The sequence below is a fragment of the Mauremys reevesii genome, linkage group 2 (assembly GCF_016161935.1).
Source record: "Mauremys reevesii isolate NIE-2019 linkage group 2, ASM1616193v1, whole genome shotgun sequence".
Classification (NCBI taxonomy): domain Eukaryota; kingdom Metazoa; phylum Chordata; order Testudines; family Geoemydidae; genus Mauremys; species Mauremys reevesii.
This window is the reverse complement of record NC_052624.1, coordinates 189,151,688-189,170,129: the sequence shown is the minus strand read 5'-3', so window position 1 is coordinate 189,170,129 and position 18,442 is coordinate 189,151,688. Positions and strand designations below refer to the sequence as shown.

Here is an 18,442-nt window from a genome sequence, read left to right as displayed (position 1 = left end):
TAGTACAGTGACTTCTTGACAAAGTGACAGACAGTAGCAGGCTTAGTGTCACTCTGTATTATCACCTCCTGCTAGCTGGAAGCACTCCCTGAAGCCGGTCTAGGTTGCATAGTCCTAGATGAGGTCTTCATGGGTGCTGACCATAAAAAGTTCATCAAAGTAATGAGGCGAGGCGAGAGCTTGGCGCTCATGGGCAGAGCTCAGCACCAAGGAGTGTGAACTGGCTCCAGCTGTGACAATAAAACAGCAGGTGGCTGCTGTCATTAGGGGTGGCAGATGAGGCAGGGGACTAACATTCAGCCCACAAAACTCTCATTTGTTAGCCATCGCCACTGTACCATGCAAAATAGCTTCCATCTCAGTCAATTTTACTTTGCAAAATATTACACACTCGCCATAAGAAAATTAGAGCCTTGGGTTTACAGGTTCCTTTGATCTTATTATCACAGAACTGTGCACTGTCAGGTTAACTGGCAAACTGGGCTCTTTTTTCCCCACAAAGAGCAATTTGAAGGTTTTTACAATAATTTTATAATATAGCATTTTCACCCAGCCATTTGTTTCCTGCTTAATATTTAGGAGTTTTTTCTTTGTAACTGTTATAAAATCAGCTCCCCTCCTCCATGCATTCTATATCTGCTATTTTCTGCTTACAGAATCAACTTCTAGACCATGCTATAAAAATCACATGGTTACCAAACGACTTTCTACCTCTGAATCCTTAGTAGGAGCAGTACATAAAAATCTAGACGTTTTATCCAATTAGTCATGGTTGTTGGTGTCTTTGCTAATCTGAGGAATGAAGCTGATTGTGAAAATTCTGATTTTTTTATTTTCGTTTTGTTCTCTACATTGGAACAGGAAGTTATTGTGGATTATTGTTATAATTCTTGCAGGGAGTGACTTAAAGTATTTTGAACCTGAGGCCTATCTATATTGACAACTATATGGAACTGTGAGTTCAGATTCTCACAGGGACAAATTGGTCCTTCATTTTTCATTTATTTCAGTGGATACGTGATGTTCCATACGATTTACTATGTATGAGTCTTTCACATGCGACTATAAAATGGAGGCATTTTTGCTCACCACAGTAAGGACCATATTATCCAAAAAGAGGTTCACCTGCATATACAAAATTGAGCAAACAATAACATGCTTACATTTGCATGCTCCACTACCTTGATTGGGAATGCCTATAGGTATTATGAATGCCAGTGAACAGTTAGACACGTAAATGAACAATGTATATGTGGAAATATCTCAATAGTAAGTGAATTTTCACTATATGTGTGTTCAAACACAATTAGTCTGCCTTTAAAAAAACAAACAAACAAACAAAACCAACCTTAACATCACATGGAATTTTTCATGACAGTTTGGGTTTAATTCTTGGAGTCTTAGACCAAAATTTCCATTTCACCCATTATAGTGCTCTGTGATAGTGTGTTGGTGCTCTACACCCCTGAAATAACTGCATTTCAGAGGTGCTCTGTTTGAATGGTTTGTAAAACACTTTTGTATACTTAAAACATAATTCACTGAACAAAATGTAAATTATAATTATTTAATCAAAATCTTAGAATTCTCTAGAAATGTCAACATTGCAGTCCAAGGGGAGAAAAAATATTTCTTTTAAAAGGACAACTTCTATTTAACTTAGCTCAGAGAAAGCTGAGGGACAGGAAACTGCATTGGCATGGTAACTACATTTTAAAATTTAATTTGCTCTATTTTAACTTGCTGAAGACAAAACCATACTCTTTAAAGTGTATGATAAAGGCTTAAACTGGGTACACTTACCAGCCATGTGTCTGGTAACATCTGGGAATGGAAATGGCACCATTGATTAAGAAAGATCAGTCCACTGGTCAAGTACCAGGTTTCCCATCACCTAAGTCCATGTCTGCCTACTGGCTAAAGAGCCAGACTGAATATGTGTGCCTTGCCCTGAATACTAAAATCTACCAAATCAGATGGTGGTGGACTGCAAGGAGGAATGAATAACAGAGCTCTGAGCCTTTTACCAGTTCTGCCATGTCAACTGTACACAAGAATTCAATCCTGAGAATAGGCACCAATAGTATTCTGTCCAATGCCAACTGCCAGGACTGGTGGTCTCTGAGATAGTCATGTCACTGGCCATTTATGACTTAACATCAACACAGTGAATTTTATCATGAAATGGAGTGAAAGACAGTGCAGGATATGGAGTCTGAGTGTAATGCACCCATGTTGATCTGGCTACTTGAAAGGGTAGTAATGCTTTCTTCAGTAATGCATCTTCACTTCTCCTGATCCTTGTGGTATACTAGAGGAGCCCCATAGAGAATACATTAGAATATTCTAGCCTGGATGTAAAAAAGCATGAATAGCTTTGGCTTAGTTTGCAAGAAATGGATGAACTGACAATAATGATGAGAGGTACCTTGGGCCAGCACTGTCCCTGGAGGGTATAAGAGCAGGCTTGGAACCTATAAACTGCAAAGATTACAAACTTCTCTGTCAAAGGGCTGATAATGGGAGTACAGTAAAAGCTGTGTTATCCAGCACTTTACCAACTGGGAAGCTCTATATATTTCTGATCTTCATTGAAAGTCCAGTTTATAATCCAGTTGGCGCGGGGCTGGCAGACTCCTTAACTGGCTCCGCGTGGCTCCCCGGAAGCGGTGACATGTCTCTGCTGCTGCTAGATGGAAGAATGGCCATGGGGGCACCGTGCGCTGTGCCTGTTGTGTCCCATCCCGAGCACTGGCTGCGGCCAGTGGAAGCTGCGGTGGTGGCGCCTGTGGGCAGAGGCATTGTGCAGAGCCACCTAGCTGCGCCTCCGCCTAGGAGCAGCAGGGACATGTTGCCGCTTCCAGGGAGACGCCCACGGTGAGTGCTGCCTGGATCCAGCACTCCAAAACCCCTCCAGCGCCCCAATCTCCTGCCTCGAGCCCCCTCCCACACCCAAACTCCCTCCTAGAGCCCGCGCCCCGCACCCCCTCCCATGCCTCAACCCCCAATCCTGAACCCTTCCTGCACCCAAACACCCTCCCTCTTAGTTAACTGGAATTTTTGACTTACTGGCAACCCCCATTCTCCCAACAAAGTTTTTACTGTAATTACCCTTCCTGATAATTCTTTGACAGACATCTTCACCTACACTTGTCTATCTGGATCTTAAGCCAGCTATTTCTCACAAAGGAACCTCTCACCCAGGCACTGGAATGGCACGGAAACTATAGAGATGGTTGTGGATGTGAGTGCCTGTTAAAGATGGCTTTGGAAGGGATGATTCTGATGAAGAGGAAAATGTGATGCAGAACCAAACCCAATAGAAAAGCACTATGTGAAGTGGCATAGGCACAAACCTCTCTGCCTGATTTTTCTCCTTCATCAATTTTTTACAGTTTGTGAGGAACAAGAAATTCTGGGATTCTCATGACCTAGTGCCCTGGGCTAATGTTCTGTATTAGCAGAAAGGAATATTTTTCATGTGATTGAAAGGACAGCAAGCATCCCAATGTGAAACTGCCAGATTAAAGGCACTGTCTGTTTAGGTATTAAATTCTGCTTTGGGGAAAGAGTGCTCATTTCTGAAGATAGAGACTGAGACTCAGAGCATTACTAGTGAGACAAGTGAGACGACAACATCAATCATGCATTTTGGGTGAAATCCTGACCCTTGGGAGTTTCACTACTGACCTCAATGGGGCCAGGATTCCACCCAAAATGTATGACTAATTTTGTCCTCTCACCTGTCTTGCTAGTAATGCCATTCTGTGTCTCAGTGAGTCAAGAAGAGAAGTAGGTGAATAATGTCATTCTAACACATCCCTTTTAGATAGGAATGTAGAGGATGGAATTAAATGAAAATAAACCTCTAATAAAGGTTCATGGTAAAGTTTTGGGTCACGTTGCCTAGGCTGATGACTTTTGTTGCCAACTACATTTGCCCCTTTGTTGCTGTCAACAGGGGGAACCAGATCACCATTGTATGGCGTTGGAAATTTTGGGGGAGGGAGTGTGTTGGGAGACAGGGAATCTTCTGGGCTGTGAAATCTGTAGACCAACTCTTTGTTCAGGTTGCAAATACCTGAAAATCTTGGTTTATTTTGAGAGTACTGAGAGACCCTTGTTTAGCATGACAAACAGTCATGTTCTCAGGTATTGTCAGTTTTTTGTATGTTGATGATAATCTGTTCTTGATGCAAGGCACTCTGTGAAACTAAGCCTAAGGTTGCATTTCACAATTTATGAAAACAGGTTCTGTGTTGTGGTAGGCTGGGAGGGTGATAGCACTGATACAAAATGCATTGTTTTTTTAGTTCTTTGTGCAGCTGTTAGATTACCAAACACCTGTTAGAGGTGACAGTATACAGATGTTTGACAGCCAGTGAAAAATAATAGAACATGTGATTCTTTTAGCTTAGAAGCAATTTGGTAAGGTGTGTTTTGAAATGTAATTACATAGCTGTGTTGCCTACTGTTATCACTTAACATTCATTAACTCCTCTGAATATTGAAACAAACATATCTTGTAATGGTGCTAATTTTGTCATATGTTTGCAAAGTGGATACTTGACAGAGTGAACACCTTTTGACTTCAAAATTTTTGCCACTATTTAGCTCTTTTTAACATGCTCACTAAGCAAGTAAAATAAGTGGGGAGATGTTTAGTATTTTTTTAACTAAAATAAGCAGGTGAGTAATGTACTGTAAATAGGCTTCTACTTATTAAAATTGAACTTACCAGGATAGCCCAACTTTTTATATGTATTCTATCCATAATAGATCCAGAGATGTTTACATTGGTCTTTAGATGTTCTGCATATCCAGTCACCTTCTGCAGAGATTTTCAACTTTAAGAACAAAAATAAGATAAAATAATGTATTACATTTTTATTTTGTATTGCAAGAAATGCCCACTGAGTTCAACATTTTCTTCAAGTGGCTTGTTGTTTTTAGTAATGATGCATGAACACCTTCAGTTTAATTGCCAAATATAGGTGTTTGGGGAAAATTAAAAGGCACATGTTCCCTAAAATTGATTGCATTGTGTTTGTTTTTTGTCTGACCTGTTTCACAGGTCATTAATTTTTAGTTAGCCTGTTCATTAGATAATATTTTCCTGTGAATAATATTAGAGTTCTCCTAATTCCAGTGAAATTCTAAGGAAAAAAATAAAACTTTGAAACTCGGTATCATTCATTTTAGATGTCATAGTTACAGCAAAGAAAGATCCACTTTTTTTTTAATTTTAAAGTAAATTTTGTTGTAAATCTCATTAAGCTGGCTAATGTTTGCCTTAGTTTCAACAATAGATTGTACTCTGTTGTGTCATGAAATAGCAGACATGACTTTCTGATGGTGGTTATCATAATGCCATGAAATGGATAATGCTTTGGGCTCTGCTTTATCATTCTTGTGGATGTGCATCCCAAAGTTTTACTGCGGGTGTTTTTTACATGGCCCAAAGTATGTTTCATATGCATGACACTCTGCTTTGTCATTGATCAAAATCTGCATTCGCATACTAGTCTACAATAGTGTTTTATTGTACAACCTCTTCTAGATACTGTGGGACATGTCATAACATTTTCAAAAGTGTCTAAGGGGCTTAGGCGCTAAGCCCAATTTCAAAAGGGACGTAGGCTCTTAGCTTTCTCAAGCAGCTTTCTGCCTCCTTTTAGGAGGTGCAGTATGTGCTTCCTCAGTACTGGTCTCTATGTACGAGGAACAATGGAGCCCTGTTCCAGTTAGCTAGCCACCTTTCCTTTGTATCCAACTGTAGAAGCTCCCGCTTATTCTGCGTAGCTCTCTTCTTTAATAGTGGTATCATTATCTGGATTTGGCTTCTGTATATCTTCCCATCCCCAGTTGCTGAATGGGCAAACCATTCAGGGAATTCTTACTCACAAACCAGCTGATGCACAGCAATTGAGATATGTTTGCTTTCCACTCTCCTTTTCTCTGCTTAAGACTCTTATACCAGAAGAAGTGGAAGGAGACAAACCTGCCTATCACCACCACTTTATGGCCATGCAACTAATAATTCTTTTACATCTTGAGCAACACAGATTGGTGATAGAAAGACAGCAATTGAAACATGTTGAGAGGCCATTCTCTCTCTTCTGGATGAGAGACACAGGAATATGCAGGAACAACAGAGCTGATTGATTGATAGTGTACATCTCATCCATAATGATCTGTCTGATACAGACAGTAAATTATTCTGTAGATTGATGTAGGTCATTGAACAGCACATTGACAATCCCATGTCCATAATTATGTTCAAACGGGGTCAGGATCAGTGACAGATATGCCACATAGGTATACCCAGGGCATGAGATGTACAGAGAAGTATTGCTCCAGTGTTGCCATATTTTGAGAATTTTCCTTTTCAACTTGTTCCACACATGCACCCAGCTTCATTCAAGGAACCTTTACAAAGAAAACACTAAAAATAGGAGGGGAGATTTCTAGAAGATAAGGTTGTAGTTTGCTCAGCTGATTATTTAAAAGGCGTTTCCTAAAATTCTGCTTTTTTGGACTTAATTCAATAATAATAAGTCTCTAATGTATTGTAGAGTTGTAAGGGCCTGTACTCCCATTCACAATTTTCTGGTCTCTGTCATAGAATCAGTCCCAAGAGTGGGAGATGAGAAGAGGGTGGGAGGGAGAAATGTGAGTACTTGTTAATTAATAGCATCCTCTCTGGCTAAATAAGGCACAGCATTGACAGTTTCCAGAGTTAGTCTTATTGAGTCGCCATACTGGGTTTTTTAAGGGGCATTGGGGGTAGGTGATAGTGCGCATTTGATCTCTTAAGATATTGGGGTCTCCTGCGTCTCCCCCTGCCGAAAGGCTTGAGAACCTGAGCTCCAGGCCCAACTAAATGTTAAAGCAAAGTCTTATAGCATGCTAGAGCAAGCCGTGCTGGCATAAGTCTGTGGACCTGGGCTGGGAGGCTTGGTCCCGGATTCAATGTAGTGATACCCATAAGAGCCAAACTATCCTGTTATAAAGACCCAGCTGCTAGGTGAGTCAGCATAAAAGCCTGGCTTTTCCATCTAAGGATCTAGAACCTGACATTCTGTCATGGCCTGCAGCCTTTCAGATCAATGGATATCTTCCACAACAAACTCAACCCTGCCAGATATTTCACTTTTAAATTGAGTCCCTTGTGTACAGTCCTGTAAGAGAGTTGTTGGCAATCCAGCCTGGACCCTTCAAAGTCAGCAAACAGCCATGAAATTCCCAGGATTTTAGACTTGTGCTGCGTGGAAAAAGACAGCTTATTTGTATAAAACCTTTGCCTCCTAATCAGTTTTACAAATTTCTGTACTGTGTTGTGTTGTCTTAAATTGACCTACTGAATAGGCCATCCTGCCATAGAGGCACGATTTGTAACCTTTGGCAGCAATGTTCTGCATAGTTTAGTGAATTAAGCACTCAGAATCAAAGATTCACGAAAATTAGATCTGTAAAATTTGAACATGCAGTGATTTATATGTGCAAAACTCTATTCTGGTGCACACAGCAACTAATTGCATGCACACATTTATATATATAGAAACACGTTTTATTAAACCGAGTCAGATACTTGTAGGTTATGATCTTCCTTGTAAAACTTGACTGTTTGAGTTCCATTTAGTAGTTGTCACAGCAGCTAGCATGAAACCACTGGGAAAGTTTTGGAACTAGTGCTGTCAGGGTCAGACCCTGGCCCCTTCCACCCAACATGTGACCATCTAACTGGTCTCCACACCCAGGGGTGGAGGAGGCAAAGTGCCAGAGGACACCTTCTTAACAGACTCTTATGTCACAGCTCTATGCTGTCATGTAAGAGAACTCTATGTAATAAATAAATAAAATAAATTAAGTCCTCCTCCCCCGGTAGTTCTTAACTTCCACACGTAAATCCATAGTATCTTATTTTTTGTAACAATATTATTAAACATTAAATTAGCTTGCCTAGTAGGACTGCCACCTATCTGGGTTTTTACCTGGACAGTCTGGTTTTTGGCTTCTGTGCCATTTAGGGTTGTCAGGTGCCCAGTTTTTGACCAGAAAGTCCAGTTGTGATGCACTGACCGGACACCAAAAGTCTGTTTACTGTGGGACAATATAACTATTGTATAAAAATCCCATTCACTTCTGGTCTTATCAAAGCAAAAGCAATATTTCATTGATCATAAAAAGATAAGTAAAGTGGCAGTACATTTCCTAACTTTTTTACAACATATATAATACTTAAGAAATCAAATTACATCATTGATATAACTTTTTAAAATTTAACTTATACCTTAAGTAGAATAATAGATCACGACTCCTTTCCTGACACTTTAATACTTTCTATTTATGCATTAATTGTAACTATCTAAGCTTTCATGTATAAATGATCTATGTCAATCTTTAATTCACTTCACTCCCTCGGTGTCATACAAGTCTTTTATTAGAGAGAGTTTTTTAAAAATATATAATATTTGTGTTAACTTGCAACGGAAATTATTCATGTCTGGTCTATAGTGCTATCGCTCTAATGGTGCATAGCCCCTGTGAGATAATATACAAAAGCCTGCCACACTAGCTTGCATGCCATCTTTAATTCATTCCTTTTAATGAACTCTTTTTTGGGTGGCGCACACGTCTGTGGAATGTTTTGCCACCAATTCCACATGACCAGACAAATGCCACAGAAAGTGTTTGTGAGCACTGTGGTTAGTTCCTTACTATTAATTTCTTGCTTAGTCCATGAAATCATGCTCGCTCTTGGACTGGTGAGCTTCCTTTCCTTGAGTCCAGTGGTCCATGCAGCTGCTCTTTAAAGGAGTTGTTTCTGCTCAAGTAGTTGACTGGTAAGCCCAGGTACCATTAGCAGTATTGTCAAACCAAATCATTCAAAAATCATAGGGCAGGCCCCCCAAAATCATGAGATTTTAAAAAGCAACAAATCTGCTTTCTTATTGGACTTCTGATTTTTGAGACTGTTTCACATTTTCAAGCATCTCTCCTCAACCATGAGGGCTAGAAATTCACGTTTTTTTTTAAATTAAGTGAAAGCTAAGATTTTTCAAGTCATCACTTGGTTCCAGAAGCTGGGATTTTGAGAAAATACCAAATATCATGACTTAATAACATTGCTGGAGCCTTGGTGACTGCCTCCCATGAGAGTGGACTTAATATATGGAGATATACTTATCTCATAGAGCTGGAAGGGACCCTGAAAGGTCATTGAGTCCTGCCCCCTGCCTTCACTAGCAGGACCAAATACTGATTTTTTTGCTCCAGACGGTTAAGTGGCCCCCTCAAAGATTGAACTCACAACTCTGAGTTTAGCAGGCTAATGCTCAAACCACTGAGCTATACCTCCTCCTCTTAACCTAGGCTATTCTCAAAAATCTATAGCTGTTGTACTTCTGAAGCCCAGAGTCATTTTGACATAGAGGCTGAGTTCTAGAAAAAATAATGTTTTGCCTTAAGTAAGTGTCTTTGTATTTATTATGTTGTGTACAATTATTGTTCATGTATTTAATTTCTTTTAAAAATGGCAACGTTATCATTTAAGGCCTGATCCTGCAAACTGTTGAACACTACCTGAGGTATGGTGAATGCCCTTAGCTCCCCCGGAAGCACTCAACATGTCTCAGGAAGCACTGAGCTTTTCAGTATCCATCCCTTTAGCATTACATTTGAAGGGGAACCTGATGACAGTTCCTGAAACACATACAATAGCAGTTCTCATCTTTGTTTTACCATTTTGTCCATGCTATGGAAAAGCAGCAGAATGGTTACTCAAACCTGGAGCATTGCAGATATTCAGCTGTTCACATGAGATCAGTTATTATACAGTGTTAGAAATAAGGCCTTTTTCCCCTTCTTCCTTGCCTGTTTGATTTTCACATGCAGCTTTTTCTTTATTTCCATTACAGAAATGGGCAAAGTAGTACATTTTTGTTTTTCATTTGGAACTCTCAAGTGCCCAGACTCTGATGAAAAAGTTTCCTAGGGAAATATTGCATAACAGATTGAGATTTTTACATTCAGTATACTATAACGACACGTTGCCATGTAAATAACAAACTGTGCTCCCCCCACACACTTTGATTATTGTGTAGCTCTTACACATTAGTATCTTAGTTTTTATTTTTCTTCTAGAAAATTGAAAGAGGATGGAGGTTTCTGATTAAAAATAAGAATATTATTAATTTAAAATGTGTTATATACTTACAGCAATGTCAAAATGACTCTGCTTTCTGCCCAAAAACAACAATAGTAAATTTGGAATGTCTTGTACTGTTGGAACATAGGATTTTATGTCAGTACAATTATTTTCCTTATGTACAGTAATTCTGATGACATTTGCATAGTAATAATCATGATAGTGTGATAGATTATTCAGGTTTCTAAAGATTGTGATGTCCATACTTATTAATCCCATATGAAAAAAAAAAAGAGTCCCTGGTATTTTTAATGTCTTCTTATAAAAATAATGAAGTCACTATCATTTTAAAAAGACAGAATTATATTCTTACACCCTGAAGGCTTCACAAAAACGAGATTCTCTGTAATAATGTGAAAGTGCCCAAAGTAGATCAGACATGGAGAAGATACATTAACATATTTGTAAAGGAAAAGTACTCTTTCTTGGCTTTTGTGGCTCATATATGCCATAATGCTACAGTGTTTTACAGTCCTTGCATTGTCCATTAGTGCAAACATGTCCAGATGAATTCAGCGTTTAATGTTAAAAATCTTATAACATGCCAGTTTGATTTGTAACCCTTCATATCATAGAATGCTAATTAAAATCATATTTTTGCATATGTCATGCCTTTCATGTACATATGCAAATAGATTCTATTGCCTTTCAGCTATTAGTAATTAACTTTATGAAGGACAGCTGTAATACATAATTAACAAAAATGTTTGCAAGCCCTTTTTCACACTGAAAGTTACAGCAGTAAAATTTTTCCTTATCAAGAGAACCATTTTAGTCTGAAGCTTCAGTCTGATATCTAAATTGTTTGAAGCAGTCACATGATATCCTTGAATTGATGTTAATGGTGTTATCACCGGAAGAACGTTACTCAATAGGCTCCTATCTTTTTCATTACATATGTCACAAGAATTAAATTACTGTAATTGAACTGCTTTGTGTTTGGTATAAGGCATAATGTCAGGTAATACATTCGTTGTTGTTGTTGATGATGATGTCTTGGTGCCACTTGGGCAAAATTCCTGTGCACGATGTAATCACAAACATTATCTCCCCATAGCCACAAAAAGAAATCCTAGCACTACAAATGCTATTATTTTTTTCACTATGTTTCTCCTTAAATAATTAATATATTGACGGTTGACCAAACACAAGTAATGATTAAAGGCCTGATCCTACTCTCCTTATTCATGCAGCATTCTTACTGAAGTCAATGGGACTACTCACATAAAGAAGGGTTGCAGGTTTTAAGGTTAAATAAATAGAAGGTTAGAGAATGTTATATAGGTAAAAAATACATTTGTTTTTCAGTATATTACATACAGTGTTTTTAAACTGCAAAGGAAATCAGGAACAAAATTATTGCATATGTTGACAAGTGATTTGTTTTTATGATTGTTTTATTGTATATCTGTGTAAGAAAACCCCAGATTTGATGTAGATCTGTAAATTTATGTTATTATGGTATAGACTTTCAAATTTAAAAGTAGGTTATGATATCTTGATCTAACAGTTAACTGATTAGATTTCATCTTCAATAAAATATGCTTAAGTATGTGTTTAAAAAAATAACCCCCACCCATTTTTACAAATATTTTGATAAAATCCAATTAAAATTAATCTTTATTTTTTTATTATTTTTTTTAGGGTGGCCTTTGTGATGAAAAAACACTTAAATACTCACTTACTGGGCAAGCATGGAGTTGGTACACCAAAAGAAAGGTAAAATACAGTATTTTGCTAGTTTACACAAATGTGTTCATGTATACTGCAAAAATCTTTTAAGATGTATGAACTACTCTGGTTTGGAGTCTATTAACATACCATATACACACATTTATTTTATATAATATATAGGCATGATCCTGCATTCCTAGCCAACCCAAAATTCCCACTGGAGTTGTATGCATAAGGAATATAGGTTTGGGGCTGTCTGGTTCTTATTCAGTGAAGCACTGAAGCAGTGCTTAATTTTCAACCTGTGCTTAAATCTCACTGACTTCAGTGGGAATTAAGACATACTTAAATGATTTGCTGACTGGGGACTCCATGGGTCTTATCGAATGCTCACTGAAGTCAATGGAAAGATTCCCAAAGACTCCAATGAGAGCTAGATCTAATTTTGTTTTTATTAGTATGGCCCAGGCAGTCATATTGGGCAAAACTTCAGTAGCTGTGTCTTGCCTTCCCAAAGACAAAACAAAAATTACACACAACCCATTTTTGGTTTTGGATTTGGTGCTTATAAATTTATAAAATATTTTACATTTTGAAACCAAAAAATAGGCCCCCTTAGGTTTTGTTGATTCACTGGAGTCACAACCACAGAGATAGCTGTGGGATCTGGAGACAAAAATCCCCCAACCTTCTCAAAATTTTGAGGGTAGGGGCAGAGGAATTTGGTGTTAAGTTTGGCCCATCTCTAATTTCTATACATTTGTTCATTTACTCAAGTTTTTTATAAGTTTTTACAAGTTTTGTTTATAAAAATGTATTCTTCCTCTTTTAAAATGTACCTAGAATGCTTCATATTTTTAAAATATCTTATCACTGAAACAATACTATGTTTACTAGGTCATCAAATATCAGATTTTGCTCCTCATTTGCATCATAGCTAATCCCACTACATAGAGTTAATGACTTTTTAGGAAAATTGAAATTTAACCATTTCTCAACCGCCAAAACAAAACATTTACTGAAATCATCCAGTTAAATAATGTTTAGTATTCACCAGTGTGGATGTTGCATACATACAGTATTCATCACTGTAAAAGTGCAGTGAGATCAGAATCCCGGAATAGGTAAAATGTTTTATCATGGCAAGAAATGGAAAAGTTGTATCTTTTCCATAATAAACAATATAAAATTAATATTTTAGGCGCTTTTTATTTAAAAAAGAAAAGAATCATGGCAAACAATATTTTAATTATTCAGGGTTTTTTTACAATGAATTATGAAGAATGTCAAATATTTATTTTACAAAAATTGTTTTCAGGTATGTAAAACCATTTAGCTAATATTTAAAAACCTTTAATAAAGAGCATACTCCATTATACTGGACATATATAGATCTAAATTTTGGAAAAATCATGGGAAAATGGGTAACTAACACCAGACTATTTTATGTTTTAAGGATGCCCTAAATATCTTTTTTTCTTGTTACAGAATTCGTAGCTGTGACATACTTTAATTATATAACTATCAAAGTCCTAATTACTGTATTGGAGGCTGCCATTTTGATTTACTTCTACTGAGGACAGTCCCCCATATCTGTATTTTTAAACTCAAAAATCTTCTTTTTATTATTAGAATGTTAGTTATATTTGTAAGTGTCGCAGGATTGTGAGCCATGCTACTTCTTCAGGCATTACCTATGCACCTTGTTCATGATCAAAGAAGTGTTTTAAACCGAAAAGCATTCCAAACTTCAGATACAGATAGAGGAGTTCCTCTTCAGAAGAGGGAAAGTAAATGGTGGCTTCAGTATGGTAGTAAAAAATCATGATACAATCAAAATACTTTCCTTTGGGCCTTATTCAGCTCCCATTAATGACACTAGAAATAGAAGTTGATCAGGCCTTTTTCCCCATGAATTTACCATACATTACTTTTCAAATGACCTTAATATAGAGTATTAAACTTACCGATCATCCTCTGGCATGCACTTATGTTGTATATAGGGTAGTGTGTATTTTTAACACTTTATCTCTTTTGGTTTTTAAGCCTTTTTGCAAAGTTTTCTCTTACGATTTGTTCAAGCAGAATTTTAGTTACAGCACTATTACATCAAAATTATTCAGATTTCCATTTTTTCTGGACTATAGCATAAGGGATGGAAGAAAAATTATTACGTTTACATCAAATCAGATATAATTGTTAAATGAAAACTCTTAGTTTATATTTGGGGGTTTTTTTGGTGGCACAGTGGAATTCTGAAACATATTTTGCTCTTGTGGTTTATGTTGTCACAAGAAGCACTCTATTCAAATATATCCTTCTACAAAGGGGTATTTACTGGCTATTCATCAGAAATACTGCATTGAAATAACTTATATTACCCTTGTGAATATTTGTACCATAAAATATGCACACATCAGATCTCCAAATACACTATCTGTCTCTGAGAGGCACATTTTTAGTGTTCACCATCTCAATGAATTCTTTAAACAATGGATGCTTTAATCTAAAACTGTTATTTTTTTTTCCTGGAGCCCTCCTACATGCTCCTGTTTCCCCCCCATCTTTTCCCACATTCCTCAAAGGCTTTTTGAACCATCAGCCAGTGTAGGGTTTGCGAGAGAGTGACATGATGTGTTCCCACCTGTCATAGGCTTTAGCAATCTGCTTTCACAGCACTCCAAGCCCTTGCTACCCTGGAAGCAAAGAACCAAGCTCAGGACACTAACCCCAGTGTCCCATCTGGTAGCATACTGTGTTGCAGCTATTCCCCCTCCCCCGGCCAGCATAAACTAGTGATTTTTGAGTGACTTATTCTCTCTTCTTTTAAAATCCCTTATTTTGTCTTTGAATATTTCTTATTCATAATACTTTTTTATCTGGCATGTCCTCTTAATGTACAGCAACATCAAGTAGTAGTGGCAGGGCTATAACAGCTATATAATTTCCTAGTAGCAGTCCCTTGCTGGTGATGGGTAAGATTAAAGCAGTATAATCTAGTACAGTAAATGCCCAATCACCACTCTTTCTCTTACCACATTTCCCCTCACTTTATGAAGGAGTGTGATGTCTTTTAATGGCTTTAGGAACCAAAGAAACTCTTCATCAGCATGTTGAACCATCACTTTGAGCATAACTGTTCTCTAAATTAAGTTACGTAGTTTTCTTACCTATTTAAAACATTAATGCCTTGACTATAATTTTGCAAGCTTGCTATATTTTAATTTCTCTAGGACAATATAATCAGTTTATTCTTTATGTTTTGAATTAGATTTTGCCCTCTGATACATTGCCTATTTTAGCAAATACTAATAGAAGTTAGCTAAATAGGCTGTGACAATTAAATTAATAATGCATTTTGTTTGCAAGTGTTTAGTCTTCATGGTTTGACTGATATATGCAAAGATGGTAATTTATTAAAAGTAAATTCATGTAATTGTACTACAGAGTTTGATGGACCAAAAAAAGTTGTCAGCATGACTATCATCAAAAACAGAAAATTGAAATAAGTTCAAAAGGGTACATTGAAAAAAATGCTAAAATACTGTAAACACTGAGAAGTTAGTTGTTCTTTTAACAAACTTCTTAACAAAGTATTTTTGATGACAAGCACTGTGACAGTTCTGAGAAAAGGAAAACCTTTTGTAATCCATGCAGTGATGCCGGACTTCGGTAGCTTATTCTCTGCTACTTTACATCCTCTACAAGTATTAATCTTCAATATGATACACAAAATGAAGGTGTTTTGGAGGCAGTGCTCAGCATGTGCTCATGCAAATCAGGAAAGCAAGCATAATGAGTAAGGTTGTTCTTAAAACATTTTTATATGGATCTTATTTGAAAGGGAAAAGATGTTTAAAAAGAGAAATTATCATAGAATTTAATGCAGTTAAAATCAGATAAGCTTATAGTAAAGAGAATTATAGTGAAATGCTTATGTATTTCAACAAAAAGTACTGCCTAGACCATTATAGTCCATCACCAGAGAATAGCTAAATCAGAAGGAGAACATTTTTGTACAAAAATTTCTCTACCTTTTTTTTTTTTTAATTTTATTGGAACTGTGATACTGATTTATTGTCAACTGGAATGTGCCTCAAAACTGGTATGTTATCTACCAAGTTCAAGGCCAGTACATATTTGGTAGTTCAGTGTCAGTAATCTTCATGGGACCTATAACTATATCTTATTGGCAGGATAAATCTTTCGTTACACCTTTTATTATATGTTGTAGAAAGTGTGGTCTGGTGGTGAGGGAAAAGACCAGCAATGATGGTGCTGAGTTCTAATTTGTGTTAAGTCACTGACATGCCAGCAGTGACATTATCATGCTGCAAAACTGGGCCAAAGAAGGATTTAACTGAAAAAATGTATCTCTAAGCTCACCTGTGTTTGTGTGTATGTGTGTGTATGCAACCCCACCCACCATGAGCTAAAAGCCACTAGGACATTCATCATCTTAACTGACTTTTTAATTATGAAGCATGGCTCAGGTTTAGAAATGCTTAATCTGAAGAGGTACACTGAACTGTCCTCCCGACATTTTTACAGAATGAGGGTAATTGCTGTAGAGTATTTATTTTATAAATCTTGTAGAACATGGTAACTATGATTTCATTGTTCACTAGAACTCTGTCTATTTAATCTATCCAGTACATTTTTATAGTAGTATACTAATGAAAGAACATAACTAGTTGTGGTTATATAATTATCTAGTCTATAAGGTGAATTTTAAGAAGTATCTTGACATACATGAGTAATCCCATTGAGTTCAATCGGATTGTTAACAGGCATAAAGTTCCTCATGTGCAAGTGTTTTGCAGAATCTGGGTCAGTGTTTTCAAGAATCTTTTGTAAAATTGTAAATATAAGGCTGTTCTTAGATTTTAAATATTTTGACATGTTTTAAAGTACTAGCCAGAACGCTATAATGGGAATGTTTGTGATAGGAATGAGTACAGTAGTTACCATTAAAAATCAACATTTATCCAAAGTTACTGCACAGAGATCTCTGGGAAAACTCTGTTATTTTGTCTTGGAAGTGTTGGGAAATACTGGGATATCACTCTGCGATAACTGGGGGGTAAATTTTGACTTGAAATTTGTACACAACTGGTCGATATGTTGCCCTTTGCTGTCAGTATGCCCATAGTCTCTGAGGTAAAGATGCCATTACATTTGAGCTATTACAATCACTATCATCACTGGTGGACTTAGATATAGAGATCTCAATAGGGTGTTAATAAAAGACAAAGAAAGCTGCCAGTCTCTACAAGAAATGTGTCCCTCAGGAAATTAAAAATTGTATGCCATGGCATATTTGAGATGGCTAGCTGCGTCTATGGGTTTCAAATCATCTTCAGTTGAACTGAAAGACCATATCATGATTTCAACTTGAAAGCCTCTTAATAAACATCCTATAAATAAATTTACATTGCTATCTACTTGCAGTCTAAGTATCTCTGAGTTTTATTAAATAATGATGAAATATATACTTCAAAATGCTTTTATAAAAACCATAGCTTATCCTAGGTTAAAAACAGGAGTATCTCAATTCTACTCTTCAGCACACTGTATGAGTCTATGCATTTTGGAAAATGAGCTACTAATACACATTTGCAGTAGGCGACATCCTAAAATATGCAAGAATATATGCTATTTCTTAGAGATCATGATTAACCTTAAGAGGTAAACTTCCACAATGATGAATGGAGTATTGGTAAAACAAAATAAAAACACAAAAGGAGTCATCCAACTAAAATCCCATGTATGGTTAGAAAAATTATCCCTTACTATTTTATAATTAAATGTCAGTGACTTGACATGGGTATTTCTATTTTGGATCTAAAAGCAGAGATGAATGAAGCGCTTCATCCAAAACCTTTTCTAATTCACCTAAAGAAACTGAAACCTCCACCCATTCCCTTCTTCTTTGGATGAAGACTCAGATCTGGCATTAAGTTTCTGATGCTGCTACATAGCACTCTGTGGCTTTTTGGTTACATGGTAATTTAAGATTTGACCATTCGTCCATTCAGACCAACATGCTTCTTCCTCAGTAGCTAGTGGCAGACCTGATCTCTTAAAAGATGTTAAAACTCATATTTGCATGTTGTTGAATATACAGTGCTGTACACGGAGGGAAAATCTATTCCTTATTGGTGCAGTTGATCACATTAAGCATAAGATTTTGATTGTCCTTATTGTAGTTTGCATGACAACCATTATTAATAGTTGTCAGAGAATTATGCTGTCATTTTTAGAAAACCAGCAAGAGCATCTCATTTACTGTTGTTCTGAAAGATTCCCCACCATAGGTATGGTTCATATGAATAACCAGGAAGCACTTTGGTAGCACCAGTTTCCAACAGGGAAGTTCCTGGATCCTGCCATCAAGCCTGCTACCACCTTCTGCTGCTCCTTGGCCAGACCTTATATTAGAACTGGGTGAAATTTTCCAAATTTCAAATTTTAATTAAAAAAAAGATTTTTTTGTGACAATTTTTGTTTTTTTTTCAACTAGCTCTACTTTTAATAGTTTTCCTGGGGAGGAATGAA

General features: G+C 36.8%; 1 protein-coding gene across 3 annotated transcripts in view; it reads left to right on the top strand.

The window, feature by feature from the left end:
• Positions 1–18,442, top strand: part of ZNF407 (zinc finger protein 407) — a 437,775-nt gene that overhangs the window by 153,486 nt on the left and 265,847 nt on the right. For all 3 annotated transcript variants that reach the window (XM_039523295.1, XM_039523296.1, XM_039523297.1), the window contains exon 4: positions 11,855–11,929. In XM_039523295.1, the coding sequence (XP_039379229.1) occupies positions 11,855–11,929 (75 nt within the window). The remainder of the gene's footprint in view (positions 1–11,854; positions 11,930–18,442) is intronic.